This window comes from Myotis brandtii, unplaced genomic scaffold, assembly GCF_000412655.1.
Source record: "Myotis brandtii unplaced genomic scaffold, ASM41265v1 scaffold341, whole genome shotgun sequence".
NCBI lineage: Eukaryota > Metazoa > Chordata > Mammalia > Chiroptera > Vespertilionidae > Myotis > Myotis brandtii.
The window spans coordinates 530,954-557,447 of NW_005363130.1; the positions used below are offsets into that span (position 1 = coordinate 530,954).

At 37.0% G+C, this 26,494-nt stretch overlaps 1 protein-coding gene across 1 annotated transcript in view; it reads left to right on the top strand.

Moving 5' to 3' along the window:
* The window catches only part of LOC102261090 (MAM and LDL-receptor class A domain-containing protein 1), a gene marked incomplete at its 3' end in the record, with an annotated part of 431,828 nt that overhangs the window by 329,996 nt on the left and 75,338 nt on the right, over window positions 1-26,494 (top strand). The window contains exons 28-29 of the mRNA XM_014543905.1: window positions 2,903-3,148; window positions 5,508-5,665. Coding sequence (XP_014399391.1) covers window positions 2,903-3,148; window positions 5,508-5,665 — 404 coding nt within the window. The remainder of the gene's footprint in view (window positions 1-2,902; window positions 3,149-5,507; window positions 5,666-26,494) is intronic.

Sequence of the window (26,494 nt, forward strand, 5' to 3'; positions counted from 1 at the left end):
GAAATATTAGCAGTTAACCCAAAAAGAAAGTTTTGTTAGGGGCATAATGCACAGTTGAAACTTATGTCCAAAGGCTTTGCAATTTTAAAGGCCATTTAATGAGGCAATCTGCAACACGCAGTTCAGGAGCAATTAGTGTGCAAAATGGCTAGCAGCCTTCAGAACACCAGTCTCCTCCCCAGTGGTTTCTACATGGCATTCCAGTCATCTCCTCCCACTTCTTGCCTCTTACTCATCACTTTTCTTAAATGTGAGACTCATTCAGGACTAAATGCTTCTAGATAAGATTTTATTTTATTATTTCATTATTTTTATTTTTTATTGAATTAATTACAGTGACATTGGTTGATACAATTATATAGGTTTCAGCATGTACAATTCTATAATACATCAACTGTGTAATGTATTGTGTGTTCACCACCCCAAGTCAAATCTCCTTCCATCACCATTTATTCCCCCTTTGCCCTCTTCTACCTCCTCCCACCTCCTTCCCCTCTGGTAATCACAGTGTTATTGTCTGTGTCTATGAGGTTGGTTTGTTGTGTGTGTGAACTAGTATGTGTGTGTGTGTTTTGTTTTTGTTTTTTGCTTAATCCCTTCACCTTTTCCACCTGGCCCTGCAACCACCCCGCTCTGACAGCTGTCATTCTGCTCTCTGTATCTATGAGTCTGTTTCTATTTTTGTTTGTTAGTTTGTTTTGTAGATTAGTACTTGTCTTTCTCTGACTTATTTCACTATGAGTCTGCTTCTATTTTTGTTTGTTAGTTTGTTTTGTACATTAGTACTTGTCTTTCTCTGACTTATTTCATTCAGCATAATACTCTCCAGGGCTAACCATGCCGTTGCAAAGGGTAAGATTTCCTTTTTGTTTTGTTTTTTTGGTACAGATGAGTAGTATTCTATTGTGTAAACTGTACCACAGCTTTTTTATTCACTCATCTATTGATGGACACTTGGCTGCTTCCAAATCTTACTTATTGTAAATAATGCTGTAGTGAACATAGGGGTACATATATTCTTTTGAATTAGTATATCATGTTTCTTTGGATATATCCCCAGAAGTGGAATCTCAGGGTCATAAGGTAGTTCCATTTTTAATTTTTTGAGGAATCTCCACACTGCTTTTCACATTGACTGTACCAGTCTGCATTCCCACCAACAGTGCATGAGGATTCCCTTTTCTCCATATCCTCACCAATTCTTTTTGTTGTTTGTTGTTTGTGGAACTGTCAATTTATGACCTATGCCCATTTTTAATTGGGTTGTTTGTTTGTTTTTTGGTAGATAAGATTTTATTAGCAAGAGTTTCCTGCTAATAAACACCTTTGGACAAATCTCTCAATCACCTTCTAGCTCTAACCCACACAGTCCTCACCACCAGGCAACTTGCCTCAGGCCATGGAAATTATCATCTAGGTGTGAAATTATCAGTTCCTCTACCAGGCAGATGGGAAAGATGGACAGAAAGAAAATTTCTGCTACTACAGCATCACAGAGCAAATGTGAAGCTAATGTCCCAAGTTGGATCTCCAAGCAACTTTCCTACTGAAATATTGTTACCAATTGTTATATTGTAATATTGGAGCAGGATAATAATAATACCTTCAATGAGCATACTGAATTGCTTTATAATTTCTAAAGCACTTTATTTTACTTATTCATTTATTTGACTTATATTTGCTGATCACCTAATAAGGGCCAGGCACTGTTCTAGATGCTAGTGACATAAACGGTAGGTTTTTTAATTAGTTTAACTTATCTACATTTATTATTATTTTTTTCTCTTTTTAAATAGGAAAACTAAAAGCTCATCAAATCACGTAAATGATAAGTGTAAGAATCATAGTTCAAACTCAGATCTTCAAAAGTATTACTCTTTATCTTAAGCTTTATGAAAAAATCTTTATGGATGACCTTGCTTTAAAGGGAAGTTACTTCTAAAATTCCAAACAATTGGCAGATAAATATGCATTGTGGAGAAAAAGCTATTGGATAGTTTGGTATTACCTTTATATTCTTGCCCCTGCTTGAAGGAATTATCATACATATGCTTGGCTTCTGATAAATGTTGGAGTGCATGGATACTAATGGAATGTACTTCCAAATGCACCATCTACACTAATAAAAGAGAAACATGCAAATTGTATATGCTTGGCTTCTGATAAATGTTGAAGTGCATGGATACTAATGGAATGTACTTCCAAATGTGCCATCTACACTAATAAAAGAGAAACATGCAAATTGGTGTCACTCCGCTACACCCACCAGCCAATCAGAGTGACTATGCAAATTAACCCAACAAAGTTGGCAGTTAATTTACATACACAGGCGCGGAACAAAGACTGAAGGCTCCAGCCGGAGTGAAGACTGAAGACTGAAGACTGACACCAACCAGTGCCAGCAGCCAGGGGAAGGAAGGCCTATTGTATGAATCTTCGTGCAACGAGCTTCTAGTAATATATAACCTCTTAGAACCCTAAAGATTTTGTTTCAGCTTAAAAAATGGGAAGCTCACTTTGGTTTTTACTAGTAGATGTAATATACATCCTCAAATATTGCTTATAAGAAATGCTGTATTTGAGAAGACTTGAGGTACTTTTCTAGATCAATAAAATTATATTTCTTTTTTTCTTTTTCATTTTGAATGATCCTTGTGAGTGATCTATAGGCCGGGACCCTGGGGAGAATTGACAGAGAGATAGGGGTCAGATAACTCAAACTCCTAAGAACACCATATTTCTTTATATATTAAAGTGAATCCACCTTTACTACCTTTTAACTTCTTCATAATTTTTTTGTTTTTTGTGTTTTAGGTTACTGCCCACATGGCTATCGGGAATGTCATTACTACCTTTTAACTTCTTCATAATTTTTTGTTTTCTTTTGTTTTCTATGTTTTAGGTTACTGCCCACATGGCTATCGGGAATGTCAGAATGGCCAATGTTATAAACCAGAGCAAAGCTGTAATTTTGTAGATGACTGTGGAGATTCCACTGATGAAAATGAATGTGGGAGCTCCTGTACTTTTGAACAAGGCTGGTGTGGCTGGCAAAACTCCCTGGCTGAAAACTTTGACTGGGTTTTGGGAGTTGGCTCTCATCAAAGCCTAAGACCCCCCAAAGACCACACACTTGGAAATGAAAATGGTAGGTTGTTAGGTTGGTATAGTCACTCTAATCATATTCACAATGAGCATCACTTTATCTTCCCTGACAGCAACTGGAGTGCTCTGAAGAGACCACCATGGTGCCACAGCAAGTAAGTCAAACATTTAATGAGTGTATTTGTCTCCAAGGACTGCTATAACACAGTGCCACCAACTGGATAGTATAAATAGCAAACATTTATTAGTATACACAACAAACATTTATTCTCTCAGTTTGGGAGGCTAAAATTCTGAAACCAGGTTTCAGCGGGACTGAATTTGAGAGCCCCTAAGGGAGAAGTATCTGTTCCATGCCACTCTCCCAACCTATGGTAACCTCACATTTCTTGGCTTGCAGAAGCTATTCTCCTTGTGTCTTCACATTGTATTCCCTCCATGCATATCTGCCTCTGTGTCCAAATTTCCTCCTCCCTTTTTTAGGAAACAGACATAGTGAATCATGGTCCACTCTAATGACCTTATTTTAACCTGATCATTGACAAGACCCTATTTCCAAATATGATCACATTTATAGAGACTGCAGATAGGACTTCAAAATCTGTTAGGGAACACAATTCACCCATAACAGTGAGTATTCAAAATCTAATCTCATGTTGATAAGTGTAGATAGATGATAATGTATGCTGCCATAAGGTAGATTTCCTAAAGGACACACTCTGAATTCTGCCACTCATTTCATCTGTTCAGATTCTCAAAATCCTCATCTCCCAAAGGGTGATATTACAATTAGCCCTGTGTGCCAAATGGGTTGTACAGATCAAATGAGGTGATGTGCATGCAGGGAAAGCAGAGTGAAAGCTGTAGAGGTGCAGACGTCACTATAAGATTCATATGTTAAAGGTGTTGGGGATTGCCATTTTTACAATGAAGAGCTGAAGGCAAGTCTCAGATATACTGGTGAAAGGATATAGGACATTAGCAAGAAGGGGCCCTAAATTCCTGGGTGCTACAGTGTAGAAAAAAAAAGTCTAAATATTGAAATTCCACAGGCCTATGAAAAAACAAAGCTTTCCAAGACAGCCTGACCAAACCAGAAAATGGAAGGTCTAAGTTCCACCCAAACACTGAGCTCTACATACATACAATGTTTGGGATATTTGGATACACAAGGACATTAGCAAGAAGGGGCCCTAAATTCCTGGGTGCTACAGTGTAGAAAAAAAAAAGTCTAAATATTGAAATTCCACAGGCCTATGAAAAAACAAAGCTTTCCAAGACAGCCTGACCAAACCAGAAAATGGAAGGTCTAAGTTCCACCCAAACACTGAGCTCTACATACATACAATGTTTGGGATATTTGGATACACAAATATAAAACTCAACATTTTTCCTGTTGTGTTGCCTATTAAAATTCTCAGTGTTTCATTTATGTACTCTACTGATGACTGCAGTTTTGAAAGTTCCTTTATTTATATCTCATAGGTAATTTTTGCATTGTTTTTCAATAACTGGATAGTCTTTTAATTACAACTCTGCTAACAGGGCCGGAGAAAGCCCCCTTTAGCTGCTACTGTGGTTCAAATGGTCTATAGAGTTCAGTAAGCTGGGCCTACACACCAGCTTTGAGCTCAACATTATCCCCTATGATTATGATTGAATCCCAGAGACACTTTTTATGTTATCAATCTGTCTAAGATAGGTAAGTTTTTTTGGGTTCGTTAAATGATTTCTATAGCTATCTTGTTGATGCAACAGCGTAAATTTCTTGTCAGATGAGTTAATCTGCATACAGTAAAATACTTTGCTGAAAGCGTACAGTTGGAAATTGTTCTGTCAGTGAGTTAGAGGCAAGCCTCTTAGATTTCCCTTTTGTTTGGCAGCTCAGATCATATGAAATATAATTAAAAACTCTAACCATTCATCCATCTATGGGCACCTAGGTTGCTTCCATATCTTGGCTATTGTCAATAATGCTGCAATAAGCATAGGGGTGCATTTACCTTTTGAATTACTATTTTCATTTTCTTTAGATAAACACCCAGGATTATATGGTAGCTCAATTTTTAATCTTTTGAGGAACTTCCATACTGTTTTCCATAGTGGCTGCACCAATTTACATTTCCACCAACAGTCCATGAGGGTTTTCTTTTCTCCAAAATCCTCACCAACTCTTGTTATCTCTTATCTTTTTCATAATAGCCACTCTGATAGGTGTGAGGTGATATCTCATTATGGTTTGATTTGCATTTCCCTGATAATTAGTGATGAGCCTCTTTTTATGTGTCTATTGGCCATTCATGTCAAGTACATTTTAATTTATAAATAACTCAAAGATGGAAAAGCTAAAATAATTCCCTCATTGCTATTTTATCCTGTCTGATTCCTGTCTTTGTTCCTAGGGCACTTTTTGTATCTGGAGGCTACTCCGGTGGGCCTTCAGGGTGAAGAAGCACACCTCAAGAGTGGTGTGTGGCAAGAATCCAGTGCTGCATGCACCATGAGCTTCTGGTATTTTATATCTGCAAAAGCCACAGGGTCCATTCAGATTCTCATCAAGGTAGGATCTTTGCCCATGATGCTTCTGAGTTTAGTGACGTTTCCTATAAATAGCACAGGGCCAAAAAGGTTTTAATTACAACCTGCTAACAGGGCCAGAGAAAGCCTCCTTTAGCTGCTACTGTGGTTCAAATGGTCGAGTTCAGTAAGCTGGGCCTACACACCATCTTTGAGCTCAACATCATCCCCTATGATTATAATTGAATCCCAGAGACACTTTTTATGTTATCAATCTAAGACAGGTAAGTTTTTTTTTCTACTTAGATATTTCCACTCCTATCTTTCTTAGTAAAAGAAAGTACAGTATTTGTACATCTGAAAGGAGAGTGACTATCCTTTTTAACTCATATGTGAGTGATCATTAAAGGAACTGATATTAGATATTCTGGTTTCTAAGCACACGGTGCAAAGAACTGCACTGCTCAGGAGAGTGATCAAGGTATGATTACTTTGAACTGCTTATTAACTACGACACAATAATGCATTTTACTCCTAAGGATTAATTGGATGTTTCTGTCAGGGTTTTAATTTAGTATAATAATGTGATAGTGTTCGGAGAGCAAAATAACAAAGTATATATTAATATTAATGAGACTTGGTTCATATACCTTACTCTTTGGCAAGTTCAAACAGCAGCAAAAAGGAGGTGTGTGTGTGTGTGTGTGTGTGTGTGTGTGTGTGTGTGTTGTTCATTTCAAGAATCTAGTTAGAATTTTAAGAAAGCTGACTTTAAAATCATGCTCTTGAGGCTACTGCTGCTTCATTGCCCAGGAGCTTTGGTGAAGTGCCCTGACCCTCCTGGAAATGCCTGACTAGGAAACCGGGCTCACTTGTCTGCACAGTCCATGTTTTATCTGAAACCTGAGCTAACTTTGTAATTTAGGGCTCTGCTCTAATAATGCAGGAAAGCCAGCCTAATAGAATACATGCAGCAAATACTGCAGTGATTTATGCTTATATTTAAATTCGAAGACTTACTAACATATAATGCTTGCAGTTCTCACAGGGGTGTTTTTCTAGTATCTGTTGAATGTGATAGTTATGTGATGTGTACCATGCAGAGGGATTGGTTCAGCTCTGCAGACTCTGCTTTAATTATTTGTTCCACTCATGTTTGCATTTCAGGTCTCTTATAGTATAGACACACACTTTATATTACTATAAAATGTACAATTAAACTATTTGGAGATACATCTTCCTAATGAGTCATGTTGAACTCCTACATACCCATAGACATTTAACAACATTTTAAAAAACTGACTACCTAACATATTAAAAACACTTATTTAAAAATATATGTCTATTCTCATTTAGTGACATTAATTACAAAGGAGAGAAAAAGTTTATAGCATGTATTGATTCTTTCATGAATTTTAGGGTAATCATTTTATTTTGCTAGTTAATATGATACATAGTTTTGGTCATCATTACAAAGATCGTCTTAGGCTTCTCTCTGCAGAACCAGGCTGGACTGAACCCTGTTCATTAGTCTGAAAGCATCCCAGCCAGTTGGTAAACAAGAGCGGCAGGGAATCTGCTTTCATTTTTTTCTCTTTTCTTCCCATCTTTTAAACTGAGTGTCCCTCAGAGTTCTAGAAGTTCTTCCTGCTCCCTGGCTATTCATTTATATTTATTCTGTTTCAACAGAGAGACTATCAAATCCTAAGAGCAAGGCCTCGAGGGTTTAGTCTCTATGTGCCCATCCCAGCTATTCAGAGAAGGGGCTGATGAGTGAAGGCACTGCAGGAAGAGTGGTGCCCTCCCAGAGCCACTGCCACGCTCAGGACAATCCTTGTTAGGGACAAAGGAATGGCTGTTCGGCATTATATGCACAACATTTGGGTCATATCTGAGAATTTTTTATCAAATCTGAAATACACACATGCAATCAGATGCAAGTCACATTACTATTGAACAATAATCTATATATGTAAAAGCCTAAGCAACCTTTACAAGTAGACGACCGATGACCGGCCGGTAGCTATGATGTGCACTGACCACCAGGGGGCAGACACTCAGCACAGGAGCTGCCCCCTAGTGGTCAGTGCGCTCCCACAGCCAACCTTCCATGGCCGGCCAACCTCCTGCCGTCCCTCCCCGCAGCTGGCCAGCCAGCCTTGCTCAACCCCGATCAGAACTGGGTGAGATGGCCCCAATTGGCCAGGAGGAACTCCAATTGTTCATGAATTCATGCACCAGGCCTCTAGTTTAATAATAATATAGTTTTAAAGGGTAGTATTGATTGCAGAGCACAACCACAGTAACACACAATAATAGATACATTTATTGAAAAACAACCACATACCATTTGTTGAACATCAACACGTATTATTTCATGTCATTCTTGGCACAACCCTCTGAATTAAATAATGTGAGCCCCAATTTTACTACAGCAGGGAACAAAGGAGTCTCATAGAAATAACATAACCATCCCCAGGCTACCTAGCCAGTCAGTAACAGACTGGGGGTTGGAATTCAGGTATATTTAAATCCAAAACTTACTTGTTCATCCCTCACCATCCCCAAGTGTCCCTCACTGATAATAGTGCATGTTTTGCTCTCCTAATGAGATGGAGATTTTATTTTACTGAGATCCAAATTCATTGCATAGAATCATTTTATTTTTTAGGAAAACAAAATGAATAATAGTTCTTAAAATGGATATGTGTAATTGTCAAACTACTCCTTTCATAAAGGAGTTAATTCAGGAAAATACCAACAAAGAAAATCTATTGCTTTAGGGAATATTTAGTAAAGAGCAGTATTCTTTTACATAATGTATATATTACTTTTATGTTTCTTGCTTTTAGTGATATGAGAACTACTTTTAACTAAACAGGTGTAATTGAAACAAATGTAACCTTTGGGTATTAAAGTGATACGTGAATTACAAGAAGATAGAAGTATTTTGTTGAGAAATTAACCTTAATATTTTTCTTTCCTTTGAAGTTTGCTTTGGTTATTAATGTAAAAAAATAACCACGATAAAATGAAGTGGCTAAAATTTTTCAAGAGCAATAACAACTTTAAAAAATACAGCTAGTTTTATTGTGAGATTATTGAGTTTGTCAAGTAGAAGGAGTGTTACCTAACACTCACTGCTTGGGCCAAGCCACTTTGAGAATGGGATTTCCATGGGAACTGGTGATCTCTGCACTGCCTTCCTCACCGAAGACTCAGATAGGCTAAATAGTAAGTCCAAGGTTATAAGTTACTAGATGAGCTAAGAGTTGAACTCAGGGATTATAAATATCAAGATTAGAATGTTATACCATACAATCTGTTTTCTTTCTATGGAGGAAGATTGGATGTTGATAATCTAAATTAAAATCCATAGGCCATATCTTTTTCTGAATTTAGTAATAATTCATTTTTAATAGTACACTTATTCTTGATAACATTGATCATTTTAACCTACCTTTTAACTTATTTAAATTTGATACATTCTCATCAAATTTAAATATATTGCTTTTCAGATCATCTAAGATTTAAAACAAAAAAGCACATGCCTAGGAGTAGAGTAAGAGTTCTACAGCATAAAAGTTAACTTGTTTTTATAAATATATTTAATTTTATTCATATTTCCACTCACTTGTTTTCTTATGGGGTTAATTAATGATGGATAATATGTAGATTTTAATACACTATAAAGAATTTGAGGAGAATATTTTAATTTACCTGTGTCTGACATTTTGTTGTCATGGGTATACCTCTGTTTATTCATCAGGAAACAAAACACCTTTGCATCTTTTCAGTTAGTCATTTGAAAAAATACAGGAACACCTGCTACCTGAAGAGCATTATTGTGTTTTGGAGCTACTCCATCCGTAATAAACTGTTATTTTAATCAAGAGGACTGTATGCTGTGGGGAATTTGCATCTACTTGACTGAAGGCATTCTGGGCTATCCATTATACCATTATGATAGAAAACATAATATATTCAAGCCAGAAGTGGAGAAAAATAATGTGTTTCAGGAGAGCCCTTCTGATTATAGCAGCCTAGTTATGCTGAAAGACCATAATTAAATTAGTTCATTGCTTTATCTTGCTAAGTGATTCAGAGAATTTTAGAGCTGGTGGGGTCCTTGAAATACGTTTAATCTAAGCTATTCATTTTACAGATGAAGGAACTAAGATTATGAGGTTATATTTCTTGCCCCAGCTCGTATGGTATTTTAAGAAAAAAAGTTAGGATATGAATCCAATTCTTCTGACTTCTAATTTAGAGTTATTATACTTGACTTCCTGGAAATTCTATGTAGAGATCATATTGAATATGGGAATACAAATTTTGTTCAATAGGCAGTGAAAAATGTCAAATCAACAAACAAAAGAACAGATTCCTTTGCTTATTTAGTAGAATAAGTCATCTTTTATTCTCAATCTAGAGAACAATGAGCCTCAGTTGTCAACTGGCAAAAGTTAGCATTTTCCATTCTGCCCAACCTACCTCTACCCTCTCCCCAGCTCACACGCTCACCACATCCTGAGCTGAGGTTTACATCTACTGTAGTTACTAACACTACATGTGCCTAAGTATGAGGGTATGTCAGACAGATTTTCAGACGTAGACATATTTTGATCTCTTCAGCTTACTGAATATCTGGTGCTATTTTACTCTCATTGCTGGCATCTTATTCACTGTTTCAGAGAAAATGATGTAGAAAATATGGATAGAGAGGATACATAGAATCTCTATTGATACATATTCTGAAAATTTGATTATTTTGGACTGCCATGTGAATTTTGTAAATCAATTATACTAAACTTTTAGTATCAAAATTTTTTTTTTCAGAACTGGTTCAGCACCTTAACAATTCCATCTACGTAGTGTGAGCGACTAGTATATTGATTGCATTATTGACCTTGACCAAGTCAGGGCAGAAAAGTTGATCTTTGCATTTCAAGCTGGAGCCACGCAAGATATCGACACACTCAGAGATTTATTAAATTAACTGCTACCAGATCACAATGCCCTGATTTATATATAATAAATGTTTATTTTTAATCACCCTGGAGAACATGGGCATATTTGTTCCAGGCTTATTTTTTACTAAGTAAGATTTTTTAAAAACTTCTTGATTCTTTCCTACATCTCTTAACTCTTTCAGGTTCCCCTCCTGCTACCCACTAGGACTTCTGTGTAGCCAGTGCCACTGGAGTCCCTTCTGTCACAGAGAAAACATTTCTTTAGGATGCTAACACCGTGTAATTACTCCCAGGAGTTTTTGCTTTACACGAGACACATATGGTTAGCACTGCAGAACATTATTCTCATACTCTAGCTGCTATTTCACTTCTATTTAGACTTCCACTGCTGCTGTTCCACTGCTGCTGCTATTCTTGCCGTGTCCAGTTATTGGCTGATTCCCCTCTTTTTTTTTTCAAACAAGACAGACATAATATATGTCTTTTACATATCTTAACTTAATCTGCAAGGTAAATTTGTGAGGTAGATTCTTTGCTCTAATTTTACAGAGAAGGAAATTGAGACCCAGGTCACATAAATAGTAAGTGGTATAATCAGGGTTAAAAGCCAAGTCTAAGTTCAAAATCCACACTCTTAACCGTTACTTTTAACTTCTGCTATTTGCATTTAAACCATTTTTATACTCAGCGTGTAGAGATATTACTGCCCATCAAAATTTTCTAGTGGCTCAAAAATCATACAAATTAGAGATGTCCATCTCTACATACTAATAAATCCATAGGCCTGTTCCACACACATGTTAGAGAGGGGACATGATTATGTTCAGCAACTTCTGTTGTTTTATTTATTTTTCCACCTTAGCTTGTCAATATCTATTAACAGTAATTATATTTATCTAAAGCACTCTCCCTTATGTCTAATATAATTCATAAATTTCAAAATCATATCTAATATTATTTTGCTGCATTTTTGGTAAGGAAAGAATGAATTTAAAACAATGTAATTTGACTTATATAAGAACAAAACTAGATAGATGAGTCTACTAATTAATTACACTAATTATTATTCAAGCATGAAATTTTTAAAATTATTGCAAACATCTATTCTTGCAGAATCTTCCTCTCAAATGATCAAACTTGGTCAATAATAATGTTTCCCTCTTCAAAACTGAGACATTCTAAATTTAAATCAGAGTTTTTCAAGACCTGGAGTTTACCATGTGTGTGGGTGTTTGTGGGTATCATTGACTTATTAGTGTGATGGACTTCTGAATTCTCAGAATACTTCTATAAATGTAAAAAATAAAATATTAGAATTATAAAGGGACAATTAAATTAATACTAGTTATTAAAATATTTTAACCCAAAATTATGACTTAATAAATGTATGTTAAATGACAAGATCTAATGGAGTATAAAATAACTACTATTATTTCAAAGGAGTAATCAGATAATCACAGGCTTTTAACATTATATCAAATATTATTATTATTGGTTAGAGAGTCACAGGTAGTACTAATATCTGTAGTTTGCTGCCTGTATTCTTGATTGAAGAAAATACCCAATTTTATTTGAAAGGTAGCAAGAATAAAGATGCATTTCCTTCAACTGTTGTGGGTGGGAAATAGGCTCTTCCATGGGAGGAAAGCATTTCAAGGATCCATGCATGCATGGGAAATTGTAATGTGTCAAGGTGCTTTATTGGTGATGCTTGCCTCTGCCCCTGGTCTTCCAATGTCCCATTTCCCTCCCTCCAGCCATGGAAAAGGTCTAATCTTATATTCAGCAGGGCCAAGGCAAAGGCCATGCCCAGAGTTTCTGCTTCATAGTTCTTGGGAGCCTGAGCAGTCTGTCCCAGGCCCCAGATGGCCACTAGGCCTGTATGGTCCCATGTTCCTGGGTGGGAGAGAACACAAACTAAGGGGGCAAGTGTGCATCCTGAATGAGAGAGAGAGAGAGAGAGAGAGAGAGAGAGAGAGATTTGTTTCCTGGAATTATATCCAAGAGCTTGTCCAAAGTAACCGATTTGCTGCCCAAAGTTTTGTGGGCTTCTGATGGGATAAACCCTCTGACAAATGATCCCTTTCCCAGGTTTAACCAACAGTCCTCTGTGGTCCAGCACCTCTTCCTGCACATTTTGTCTTTGTTGTGTATGTCATTATTTTCCCCTGATCTCTCCCCCACTCACCCAATCCTGAACTGCAGGGGGGAAGGGATGGGGTGGTAATCCTCTGGGAGGGACAATGCTATCATTTCTTAGGGTGTGAAGCTCTAGGTTCCTGGTGAAGCAAACAGGCTTCTGCTTCCCAGCTGAATATGCTCAATTTGTTTGCTTCCTTTCCATCATTAAGTAGCTAAGGATGCTAACACATACATATTACAATCCTCTTGAAAACCAATGTTTTATGTACAGAGGGCCTTGAAATTTTTAAATTTTATAAGGGTGTCTATCTTGCATATTCATTGTTTACATTCATTTATTTATTAAGAAAAATTACTATGCCTTATCTGACTAGGACATTTTTGCATAAGTCAACTCCAGTTCCCAATGAATGAAACATAAAGATACTGAAAATAATATTCTATCTGAAGCAATTTCAGAGCAGGCTAAATGTAAATGGGCTTAGGTTCTGCCACAGTGAAGAGCTATTTCAGTGGCTGGATATCAGGCTTGCAGCCAGGTGGAGTCAGCAACTTCCAAACTGACTGCCTGTGGGTTAAGATATTGAGAGATTTATCACCCAGATTCAGGAGTGCCTTTTCAAATGCCTTAAGTAGTCACAGCTATTGACTTTTTATTTAATACTAGAGGCCCAGTGCACAAGATTCGAGCACTCTGGGGGTGGGGGTCCCTCAGCCTGGCCTGTGCCCTCTCGCAGTCTGGGAGCCTTGGGGGGTTGTCCATCAGTTGGACATCCTTAGCGCTGCTGCGGGGGTGGCAGAGGCTCCTGCCATCACCAGTGCGCTTGCCAGCCGTGAGCCCAGGTTCTGGCTGAGGGACATTCCCCCTGTGGGAACACACTGACCATCGGGGGCTGCATTGAGCACCTGCCCCCTGGTAGTCAGTGTGCATCATAGTGACTGGTTGTTCTGCTGTTTGGTCAATTTGCATATTAACCTTTTATCATATAGGATAAGATCTAGGAAATAAAAAGAAGAAAAAAACAATACTGTGACTTGCCTACTTTAAGATATAGTTGGCTAGTAGCTTCACATGGTTACTGTTAATTTGCCCAAAGAAAATTCATGGGCACCATTGTTTTGTACATAACTGTCCTATGTAGGAATCCTGAGTGCCAATTAATTTCACTTTAACTTTGGCTTATTTCTGATAATATTTGCATTTTAACAGAAAATTTTCATGGCAAAACATTCTTTTTACGGCATTATATTTTCTTAGTCTATTTACGTCATTTTATTTTTTTAGGTTGTCTAAAAAAATCACAGTAATGTTTGGCAAATAATAGTTATTCTATTTGGAACTCATAAGTTCTCATCAGTTCATTTTTAACACCTGCTCTGTTAATTTGCTGTGGAGTTTGCAACACATGCTTCTACCAGAACAGGTTAAACTTGCTTTTCCATGGCCTGATTGTTCTGACTCACATCCTTGACTCAGAGTTTGCTACAAGATTGGCAATCAGTTTTTACTAATTCTAGATCACAGAGTTGGAGAAGACAAAACCCCTATGATTCACCCTCATATGTATTATCATCTATATTATAAAAGGCCTGTGGCCCTAATGCTGAAACGACCAAAGACCGCCACGGGTGGGCGGGGCTGCGAGTTTGGGAGGCATGCGTGGGTGGAGGGGATTGGGGATTTCTCGGGCTGGGCTTCTAGTATTAAATAACTAAAATCCCCATAATATTAGCAATCTTATCTCTGTAAAAGATGAGTATATAACACATTCCTATTTGTAATCTTTTGTGAATTTTAATAAAAATAAATGTTTAGGGGAAAGAGGGGGAGGGGGAGGGCAATGGGGGAAAAGGGGAACATATGCAAAACTTTCAACAATAAAGATTAAAAAAATAAATAAAACAAATGTTTAAGACCTAATTTTTAACACTGAAGAAATAGGTTTGAATTGGTATTTTCCAGATTAGTACAATCTCCACATCTTCTAAAGAAGTTAGGAATATCTTTTTAATAATCTAGGACAGTGGTCGGCAAACTCATTAGTCAACAGAGCCAAATATCAACCGTACAACGATTGAAATTTCTTTTGAGAGCCAAATTTTTTAAACTTAAACTATATAGGTAGGTACATTGTTATTAACTTAATTAGGGTACTCCTAAGGCTTAGGAAGAGCCATACTCAAGGGGCCAAAAAGCCGCATGTGGCTCACGAGCCTCAGTTTGCGGACCACTGAATTCTAGGACTTGTGTCAACAAAGCTCCTTGGAAAATCAAATTCTGCTCTGATTCCACATCTGTTGGTAGCATTCTATGAAAGATACAAATAAAGAAAAGCTGGGCTGTTTAGGATATACCCTGCACTAACTTAGACTGTCTGCTGCTAACTCAGTCCCTTTGATTTAGGACTACAACACTCCTTTGCAAATACTGAGTTGCCAGGTCAGTCCCAACTCTTTCCACTCCTTGATTACATTCATGCATTCAAATAAGCCTTCCGTGAGCTTGTACTAAACACACTTACTGTCACGGAGCTGGTAAGCTTAGAGTAGAGTAGACTTAAATGCTTGCAAAAGCAGCAGTATGACTTTCAGTCTTTCAATCAGAAACAGATCTCTCCCATTAGAAACAGCATGTCCTTCAATATTTTATTGCCCTCTTTCCAAAATTACACTCTTTCTGAAAGGGTGACTTATGACTTCCTGAAACAGGGACCGCTGGGTTTCATGGGATGGGTCCTAATTAAGGGGCATTGTGTTCCCATACCACTGAGTCTTTGTTTCATGGCCCTGCTACACTGCATGATGACCCTCTCTCCATAAAGTTTGATTCTCTGATGACTAGGGAGCTTTCACGATAGAGAGGATACATCTGTCCTGTTTCTAGTATGAAATACTAGTATAGTGCCAAACATATAGTGGGAATTATAATCGAATGAGTGAAAATATAACCAGTACATAATGAGATGCCAACTATATAGAACAAACCATTTAATATGTTAGAAATTAGAAAGCTATTGAAACATTTATGGATTGAAAATGTTTAGAGGAAATCTGATCTTGAAATTAAGAAGAATTTGGATAAATAAAGGAAGGAAGAGAGGGCATTTCAAATGAGAGAACACAGAGAAGTAGAGAAATATAAGATGTATTGAGTGAACTCTGAATTTATCAGTTATCAGTAATTAAAATAATAATATTAATAAAAATAGTCAAATAAGCATTTACTTAGCTCTTTATAGTTTATATCATACATTTGTATATCAGATACTGTGAAGCTATTTTTGTTAGTTAATGCAGCATTGCTTACTTTTATTGTTTTAGTAATTTTCAGTGGTTTTTCATTATAACTTATCTTTAGCTTTAATTTAACTTTATAACCACATTTATTGAGTAACTTGTATTCACCTTAAATAAATTGAAATGTGTCAAATTATAAATGCAAATTAGTGGTTTGTATAAAGACTGGTAATAGCAGTCTAAGCAAATTTAAAAATAATTCAAAATTGCTTTTTGAACAGCAAAAGAAAACAATTGAAAATGTAAATTGTTAAAAGTATATTTAATGAGCTTAACTTTTAACTTGTGCTTGATATGAGAAAAGAAATTTCAACTTAGCTGCTAGATATTCATTCAGATAGTGTCAACATTATTTTCTTTTCACCAATTGACACATGTTGAATAACTTTTATAGAATTAAATTAAAATATGTGATTTTTATTCAGTTTTTATAGCTCAGGTTATACACAGAATTACTTAGGATCAACATAAACAGCCTCAACAAGATAGTGCCAACCTATAGGCACACAATGGCCCACTCTTGTGATAAGACTTAGAATTGAATAATGGATTAAGAGAAGATTCTCTGGAGCCATCTATTCTCAACATTTCATAGCACTCATCTTCCATGCATTTATATAACTTCAAAGAATTTCACATCAATGTTGCTCATGTGATACAAAAAATCTCCAACAAGAGTAATTAAATATTAATGAATAAGATTTTTCTCAGTAATATTAACTTTGGAAGGCTACAAACCATTGGAATATCTAAGATTTTACTCCCTAAGAACCAATGTTTGGGCCCCATTAAAAATATATGTTATACCCTTCTACTTTCCTCTCTTCATCTGTGGTATTCTGAAATCTCTTTTCTCTTCTGAGGGGCATCATTGTTCATCTTTCCCAAAGGCAAGCTTTCCAGCTTAACACCATTGCTAAATTTAGTTTAGCAAATATAACCTTAAAATATTTCTCAGTAAGCAAATATAACCACATTATCCATATACATTTTTCTTCTATGTTCTTATCCATGCCTTTTCATTATACATAACTTTTTAAAAAAATTAATGTCCTTTTCTACATTCTTTTGCAACTTGTCACTTTCCATCACTCTCTTGAAGGTTGGATTCAGGTACAATTTATTTTTGTGTCCTTATAATGAATGACTCATTGTAAGCACATATTATATTTGTTAGAAAAAATAAGTTCCCAATACCTCAAGCTCATATATATAAACAGGGAGAATAATATATAAACACATAATTAAAGGAATCTACAAAGTAGAAGATTTGGGGGAAATTTTGAGTGGGAGCTGAATATGGAATTACCTATGTAGTCTAGACAAATTTTTATTCTACATAAAGCCATTAGTTTTGTGGTCCTAATTCCAAACACTGTATCATGTCATGGTTGATATTACTCTGTCAAGAATAGAAAAACAGAAAGATAATAAAAGTGAACTTGGCTGGATTAGTGTTCTTTTAATAAATTAGACCATCTATTTATGGACTTACTTTATGGATCAGACCATACATATGAAGGCTTTAACATTCAAATTTCCACAAGTGACTTGTTGAAATTACAAGTACTAATTAATTTTATTTTCCACTCAAGGTGTGCTATTTACTATATACTGCAGATGATCTTTGTACATTGCTTTATCTTCTTTTATGCTAACTTGCTCAGTTTTGTGAGCAGAGGGATCATTATTCTGAATGCTAGCAATTGAAGTGACACAGAAATGTTATGTTATAAAGAAGGGTAAAATAACATTTTATATGAATTCATGGACTTCTTTTCATCAGCTTTCATGAGCCCTAAGGATTGTAGGGGTCATATTTTAATGAGATTATCTTGACTCCTTTTGACTTCACTGGGGATCATTCAGCAAATACAATCTCACCAAAGTTAGAAGTTCCTGTGGCTACTAAATTATGACCGAATGGTGAGAAAACTCCTTGGGTTAGAGGAGGAGGAGGACTTATTTGGGAGGGGAGTTCACTTAAATTATTTTTGAAAAAAGCTTTAAAATATGAGGTAGAATATTGAAATTAATAACTTTCTTAGCTTCATTAGTTTTGGAGCTAACTTTTCTTTGTATTCAAAAGAACATACACATATGCACAAGTGCACCTAAGTTGAAAAGGAGAAAATGATACTCCAAATGGTATTAATCAAGCTAAGCAACTTTGTTTCTTTTGATTTTTTTCCAAAAAATGTTTAACCAGAAGATAAATTAAGAATAAAAATAGTCAAAATCAGAGAAATTTTTAAAACTTTCTTTTTACATTTGAGCATAAAATATGATAGAAATATATAAATGAATATTTTTTCAATTACTTTGTTTACTTAGATGTGGAAAGATTGTGAACAGTTTTATTTTCACAGATATATAGTTAGAGTGCATTTATGCTTTTTTATTGCTATTCTATCCATGTGGTAATAAACATCATTTGAAAAAACTCATGCAATACTTTTAAATGGATAGCTCAGTACTTGAAAAAGTTTTTATATTTTGTGAAAACATTAAAGGCATAGCATTAGCATGCATCTACAGAAACATTTTTCTAGATAATTAATTTTTAGACTAGAGGCCTGGTGCACCAAAATTCGGGCAGGGTAGGCCTTAGCAGCGCTGGCTGCAATCCCTGCCCTGCCCCCCACCCACACCCGCCTTGGCCTGGCACTGCCCGCGTCTGCCGCCACACACTCCCAGTTTCCCAGAGCCCCCTGATCGATTGCCCCACAGAGGGTGGCCTGGGCCTCCCTCTTTGGGGTGATTTCAGAGCTCCCCCCATCGATCAACCCACCAGCTGTTGGCCTGGGCCTCCCTCTGTGGTCCAATTGATCACAGAGCGCAGACCTCCCTCTGTGGGGTGATCACGGGGTGATTGTAGCCCCCTGACCAATGCATTGCACCCACCTTAGCTGGCCTGGCACCAGTGCATGTCATAATGTGGTCGTCCAGATGGTCCTTCTGCTGTTCGGCAGTGTGGTTGATTTGCATATTGTGCTTTTATTATCTATACATATGAAACCCTAACATGCAAATAGACCGAACGGCTGGACAACTGTACAACTGAACAACAGGTCCCTGTGACGTGCGCTGACCACCACGGGGTGCACACAGAACATGGTGGGCATGAACAACTGAACAACAGGTCCCTGTGACGTGCCCTGACCACCACGGGGTGCACACAGAACATGGTGGGCATTGGCTGCGGCGGGATGGTAGAGCAGGTGAGTGGGGGTGCCAGACCAAGGCAGGGAGCCAGTCACTGTCATCTGGGCGAGCTCTGGTGGTTATTAAAAATTCTTTGATCCCGTGCACTGTGGTCCTGCCAGGCACTCACACCTGCTGCCGACACCGGAGCCACTGCTTGCACCCACTGCCAGCTCCTGGCGCCAGTCCCAATTGCTCAGTGCTGTCAGTGGGGTGCGAGCGGTGGCTGCTGGACCCGATCGCCCCTCAGGGCTTCTCCATCTCCCTCTCCTCCTGAGGGGCAATCGGGGCAGCAGCTGCCTCTTGCACCTGCTGGCGGTGCTGACCTCGCTCCCACCCGCTGCTGGTGCTGGCCCCAATTGCTCCATGCTGTCAATGGGTGCAAGCAGGGCCAGTCCTGTCAGCAGGTGGGAGCAGTGGCGGCAGCAGGGTTGCTGGCAAACAGGGGACCGGGGGCCATGGTGGGAGGGGCTGAGCGGGGGTGCGGAAGGATAGGCTGAGACCTGCCCCTGTGCCTACTGCAGTCTCGAAGCCCACAGTTTCTTTCAAGGTGCACAAATTCATGGGGCAGCAGCTGCCTCTTGCTCCCACTGGCGGTGCTGACCTCGCTCACACCCGCTGCTGGTGCTGGCCCCAATTGCTCCACGCTGTCAATGGGTGCGAGCAGGGCCAGTCCTGTCAGAGGGTGGGAAGGTTGCTTGCAAACAGGGGACCGGGGGCCATGGTGGGAGGGGCTGGGCGGGGGTGCAGAGGATAGACTGAGACCTGCCTCTGTGCCTATTGCAGTCTTGCAGCCCACAGTTTCTTTCAAGGTGCACAAATTTGTGCACTGGGCCCCTAGTTATAGATAAGATGTGCTACTTTTTATTTCATACTAGAATTTTTTGATATATCCTGCTTTCTTGAAAATTCCTTTTTTCCCCCTTCAAACTTTGTAGGCAAATATATGTTTTTCTGCATAACTTAAGCACTATTATATTTCTAAGAAAATTTTATGAATGCAAACATAGTGAGACAATGAACTAGAGCCAAGTAAATGACAGTGCATGGTTTAAAATGACTGCCAGAATAATATAGATTCACTTAGTTTTCCTACTTTTCTGGAGACAAGAGATCCGTATTACATTTTGCACACACATACTATAAATTATTTAAATTCTTTTTTTAAGTCAGAACTTTAGGAAAGTTCTGTTAAATTTAATAACTTCAATGTGAATTGCTAGAATCAGGAATTACACAAGACACAGTACTCAATTAGTCCATTTGTACCTTCTCATATATGATAAGTGCTCTGAAAAATATATGAAATTGTATGCACAGAGAAGAAAAAGCAAATTTCTGAATTTTTCTTGTAATTTAATATAAATGTATCCATGTAAATGAAAGATCTACATATGTATTCAATTAGATAATTAGTATTTTATTCAATAGGTATTACATACTGACACCAAAAACCCAATCCTATAAAAGGATTTTGAAAACAACTGCAATTTGAAAGGAGGCATTACTGGTCTTTTGCATCTAGTAACATTACTGTAATTTTTTAAATATTTATGAATTTGATAATAAATCTTGAAACATCTCCCTCCTTGTTATTTTTGAAGTTAGAACTAGTAGAATGTAGAAGTAGTTGTATGAACAGTCACTTCTTTTATGGAAATTAATGTTCAACAAGAAGGACCATCTTCTCTCCCTCCTTGAAGGTCTCACAGCTCATATTTTGAGATTATTTTTATTATCCACCACTGAGTTGTTTATCAGGCAGCTGCTTCTCAGCATTGTGTACTTTCACTTGCATACATTTCTGGCCATTGATTATTCTGCTCCAGTTGCTTTCTGGGGCTCTACGATCCCTGGCTTGACACCTTGCTGCAATTTCCTTGCTGTTTTCAACACAGGAAGAAAACCACATTTCCCTTTCAGCCAATCCATTAATGGAAAACAAAACCACAACACAAGGCATATGTGTCAGATTTTACAGAAGAGTTGTATCTAATTAGAATTTTAGTACATAGGAAGAGAAACATAATTAGTTCTCAGTCTTACTCTTTTCCTTCACTTTTGCTCTTCCTTTGAACCTTTCAAGGAATCACATGATTTATCTTTCCAATGCAAAATGGATTCCTGTTTCAGATAACACCACTCTAAACATAGCATTGGTCTTGACCTTGGATACATTTTTTTTTCTTTTGCCAGAACAATCAAAGATACAGTGGCCTATGTCAGTTCATTTTCCAAAGTACGAGGTGTTTAGCTGATAGAATATCTCAGTGGGCTTCTGGATATGACAAAAGATCATTAGACATGTAGCCAGATAGAGAGACTTAGACTTGAATCCCAACTCTACCACTTATTATTCATTACCGTGGGTAAATCACTTAGCATCTATGACCTGCCACCTCTCTGTGTTTAAAAAAATGGTCATAATATGAGCTAAAATAGTTTTAGGGTCATCAAATGCTGTAATAATGGGTGAGAATATGCTTCAAAACCATAAAGCATTTAACAAGTTCTAGGTCATTTTTTTCTATTAATTGCTAATGAAAAGTAAGCATAGAAAAAGGAGAAAAGTAATACTCAGAATATTTACTTATAGTGGTTAAAAATAAATTTAACTGTATAAGAATATGTATCATCCAAACATGGGTGATTCATTACTACTCTAATTGGGCATTTTCATATTGTTTCCATTTAAGTGTCCTCTTTGATGCCAGAACTCATTATCTTGTTTGTTCTCACACATTGTCTATTTGGAGGGTGTGCATAGAACTGTGTGCCTGTGTTCACTGATAGCTGAGCCATGATGCGAGTCTGTCAGGCATTAAGCTTAGAGCACAGCTGTTACTGTGTGCTTCCCATAACCTGGCTCAGGATGTCTGTCATTTAGGAGATGATGCTAGAAAAGCAGAATGCTGTCATGAGGTGGGTTATTCAGGACAAATAAATACCCAGAAAAAAACTAAGATGTTTGTTTTTAAAGTAAAGGAAGGGTATTGAGATATGTCAGCATAATCCATTAGAAAGACATTTATTCCCCTTCCCTCACATGACAAATGTTCAAATAATCACCATGGCTCACACTTAGAGGAGCATTAACATGACACAGTGCTGCAGATAACTCACTTAGCAGCTCTGTACTGGGGGAAAAATACAATGCCCACGCTTTGTTACCAGAGTGCCAGTTCTCCATAAAAGCAATGAGATGAGGAGGAGGATTTAATGATTGCTATGATTTTAGCTTATTTCGTCAGATGTCCATGTATAACCTTTGTGGCCACCTTCCACCTCCAAATGCATATCAGCTTTGCTTCTATCTTAAATGAGGAGAAGTCATCGTTCATCATTTGATGGGGATGGAAGTGGGGGAGAAGTGGTGTAGCTCTAAGAGGACAATGAGAGATAGGAATGGCCCCTGTGCTTAAAGAAATGTTCTGCATCACTTTCAATGTCCTGGAGATAATATTTCCTGTAGTTCTACAAGATGTTTCCACTGGGGAACTGGGTAAAGGGTATTGCTGTAGGGGCAGGAGTTGGGTGAAGGGGGCCTATACGGGGAGAAAATAGGGGCATCTGTAATACTTTCAACAATAAAATAGAACATTAAAAAAAACACACCTGAATGTGAATCTACAATTACATCAAAACAACAGTTTTAAAATAACTTTGTTAAATTAAAATCCTAATGGTGATTTTGTTTCATCTTCTACCCAGCAAAACTTTCTCTGCAATTTATATAGTCTGAAAGTATTCCATCTTCTTAATTATGATGTTATATTTAGCAATGTAGAATCTGTACTTCCTGATTTTATCAGAAATGGATACCATAGTAATCTTAGCTTATGGTATTTCAGATTTTAGTGAGTTGGTAGCTTGCTCTGTTTCTGTTTCAAGCCATGCCCTGTCATTAATACACAGATAATATTCCTGGCTACTTGCATCTTCATGTCAATTTTACCCTTATATCAGCAATTCTTATTTCCAAAAGTATTATTTTCACACTTTCTTCTTTTCATATTGTTTATATTATCCCATGTCAAATTTTAAATTTTAGCTATAAATGGTTTTTGATATTTTATACCAAAGTTCAGTTTAGTTTTTTTCATGATGGTTTAATTTATTATTTTTATTTATTAAATTTATTGGGGTGACATCGGTTAATATGATTATATAGGTTTCAGTTGTGGGTTTCTATGATACAAGATCTGTATATTGCACTGTGTACCTAATGCCCAAAGTCAAATCTTTGCCGTCACCATATATTCCTCCCTTTATCCCCCTACCCCCTTCCCTCTGGCAACTACTTCTCAGCAATAAGAAAGGATGAAGTACTGCCATTTACAACCCATGGATGGACCTTGAGAGCTTTATGCTAAGTGAGATACGCCAGTTAGAAAAAGCTAAGAACCATAGGATCTCACTCATATGTGGGATATAAAACTAAAACTCATGGACACAAACAGCAGTGTGGTGGTTGCCAGGTTAGAATTTTTTACCTCATTACAGAACACTCTAAATTAACCTCAAAGCAGTCTTCATGAACGTCAGCATTAGAAAACAGACCCTTTACTCACTACTTTAAAATTTTAGGTAAAACAATTCGCACTTTGGGATAAAGCTGTAGTCAGGAATTTCAAATCAAAAGAATTGCATAGTACAAGTCTCTCTCTCAACCTCTGGAAAAATAAGTTAAATCTCTCAGCTAAGTATGAACATTATTAACTTCAGGAAATAACCTTAGTAATAGATTCAGGGAGAGTGGAAGCAGACAGAGAAGCTAGTTAACTGCCCCCATCTCTTTCCCTCCCTCCTTCTTCCCTTCCCCTCTTCGCCCTTTCCTTCCTCCCTCCCTCTTTCCCTCTTCCCTTCCCTTCCCTTCCCCTTCCTTCCTTCCTTCCTTCCTTCCTTCCCTCCTTCATTTCTCCTCCTTTCCTTCTTTCCTTCCTTCCTTCCTTCCTTCTTTCCTTCCTTCCTAAACTTCCTTCCTAACTTACTTCCTAACTTCATTCCTAACTTCCTTCCTTCCTTCCTAACTTCCTTCCTTCTGTGTTTAGTTAAGGACCTACTTTAAGCCAGGCACAGTTGGGAATTTCATTTAGCTTATGTGATAGTTCAGAGATTACAAACTTGGACACACACTCTTTCAAAAGCTGAATTTGTGTAATTTGTGTAAAAGAACATGTTTATTATAAGAACTTTAATTTCATTTATATATTTACATTAGAAAACTATGTTAAGAACTTTTAAAGAAAGTATGAGCTTTGTGGGAGAACTGATATTTCACATTGATCATTGAATAGTAAATTTGCATAATACACAACTGTATTAAAAAGTTTAGAACAGAATCCACTCTTTTAAGCCCACAAATGGGTTTGGACTCACATAAATTATCCTCATAAATGGAATCAATCAAATAAATCAATAATTGATAGAATGGTACTAGAAAAACTCTATCAACCAACAAGGAAGAGAAACAAAAAAGTTTGACCTATTTCACAAATTTTTTGTGGGCCTCAAGAATCTCTGAAATAATGTGAACCCCTAATTTCTTAAAGTGCTTCAGTGGGAACTACTGTCTGCATGTAGAGATATCCTGGGATAAGAAATTAGCATCCAAACCAATGTGGGGCAACTGCAACCTTCAAGCTGCACTTGGAGCCCTGTGGGAAGTTCACAACTGAAACACACACACTCAATGATGAACTCACAGTGAGAAACTGCAAACCAATGTAGTAAATGAGCCACCAGGAGGCAGAGTGAGCCGCCATAAAGCGGAAAAATAATCATGCCATTCTACTCCCAAGTTTATCTCTGGTCATCTTTTTCGGGAATTCCTGCAATTGTGTATCACTGTTCCTTCTCATAGTAGTGTTAAGTGAGGACTGTGCATTTTATAAACTATTACTATGTATATCATACATTTCATTTTTCAGAGAAAGAAGAAAACTCGTTCTTGAATGATGTATTTTAGCTGATAACTTTATTCTTACATATTGAACTAATTTGATATACCTGGATTGAAATCTTTGAAAAGAAAGTAATAGTAAACACCATCTATCTATCTATGTGCAGGCACACTATATACATGATATATTAAAAGTCCCTTAAAAGTATTATGAAATAGTTATTTACTCCATTTTACAAGTGAGGAACTAAGAGTTAAATATTTTAAATCTCTCTGACTTCATAGCTCTCAATGACAGTGAACTGCAACTAAATAATTTTGAAATTTGGGGGAGGGTTAATTATTATACACTGGTATTTTGTAAAATGCCTTTAACTTTTTAAAAATATTTTTATTGATTTCAGAGAGGAAGGAAGAGGGAGAGAGAGATGGAAACATCCATGATGAGAGAGAATCATTGATCGGCTGCCTCCTGCAAGTCCCCCACTGGAGATCGAGCCCACAACCCAGGCATGTGCCCTTGACCGGAATCGAACCTGGGACTTTTCAGTTTGCAGACCAACGCTCTATCCACTGAGCCAAACTGGCTAAGGCAAAATGCCTTTAACTTTTTATCATTTGGCAACACTATTTCAAATTTAGGACTGAAACATTGATAGATTTATATTCTCAAAGAAAGCACAGTAATACTCAATAAAAATATTCAGTTTACTATACTTTCCTTAAGTTTCTTGAATGGTCAATTTCCTGTTTTTTTCTTGATTGATTTTGAGAGATTTTCTTTATTCATGATTTGTTATGTGTGCTTTGAAAAATATACACTAAATATCTATTTATTTATTGGACACAATTTAATTGGACTCTTTAATCATGAAACATATGAAAATTTTAGAAAACATTAATTTATATCCCCAACTTTATCCATCCATCCACTAGATTATTATTCTCTAGTTTCACCACACAAGCAGTATGTTTTTTGTTTAAATAACAAATAACTGCCCTAACCAGTTTTGATCAGTGGTTACCAATTTCTGTCCTCATCATTCCTTCACTCTAAGTTCAATTTCCTTTTAAATGTGTTACATAAGATATAAATTAAATTAAATTTCTTATAACATAATTTAGTAATTTTTCCTGTAAAGGTCTGATATTTTGCTTTTTAAAAAATCCTCACCCAAGGATATATTTATATTTATTTTTATTTTATTTTAACATAATTTAATTTTTCCTGTAAAGGTCTGATATTTTGCTTTTTAAAAAATCCTCACCCAAGGATATATTTATATTTATTTTTATTTTTTTATTGGGGGAGAGAGAGAGAGAGAGAGAGAGAGAGAGAGAGAGAGAGAGGGGA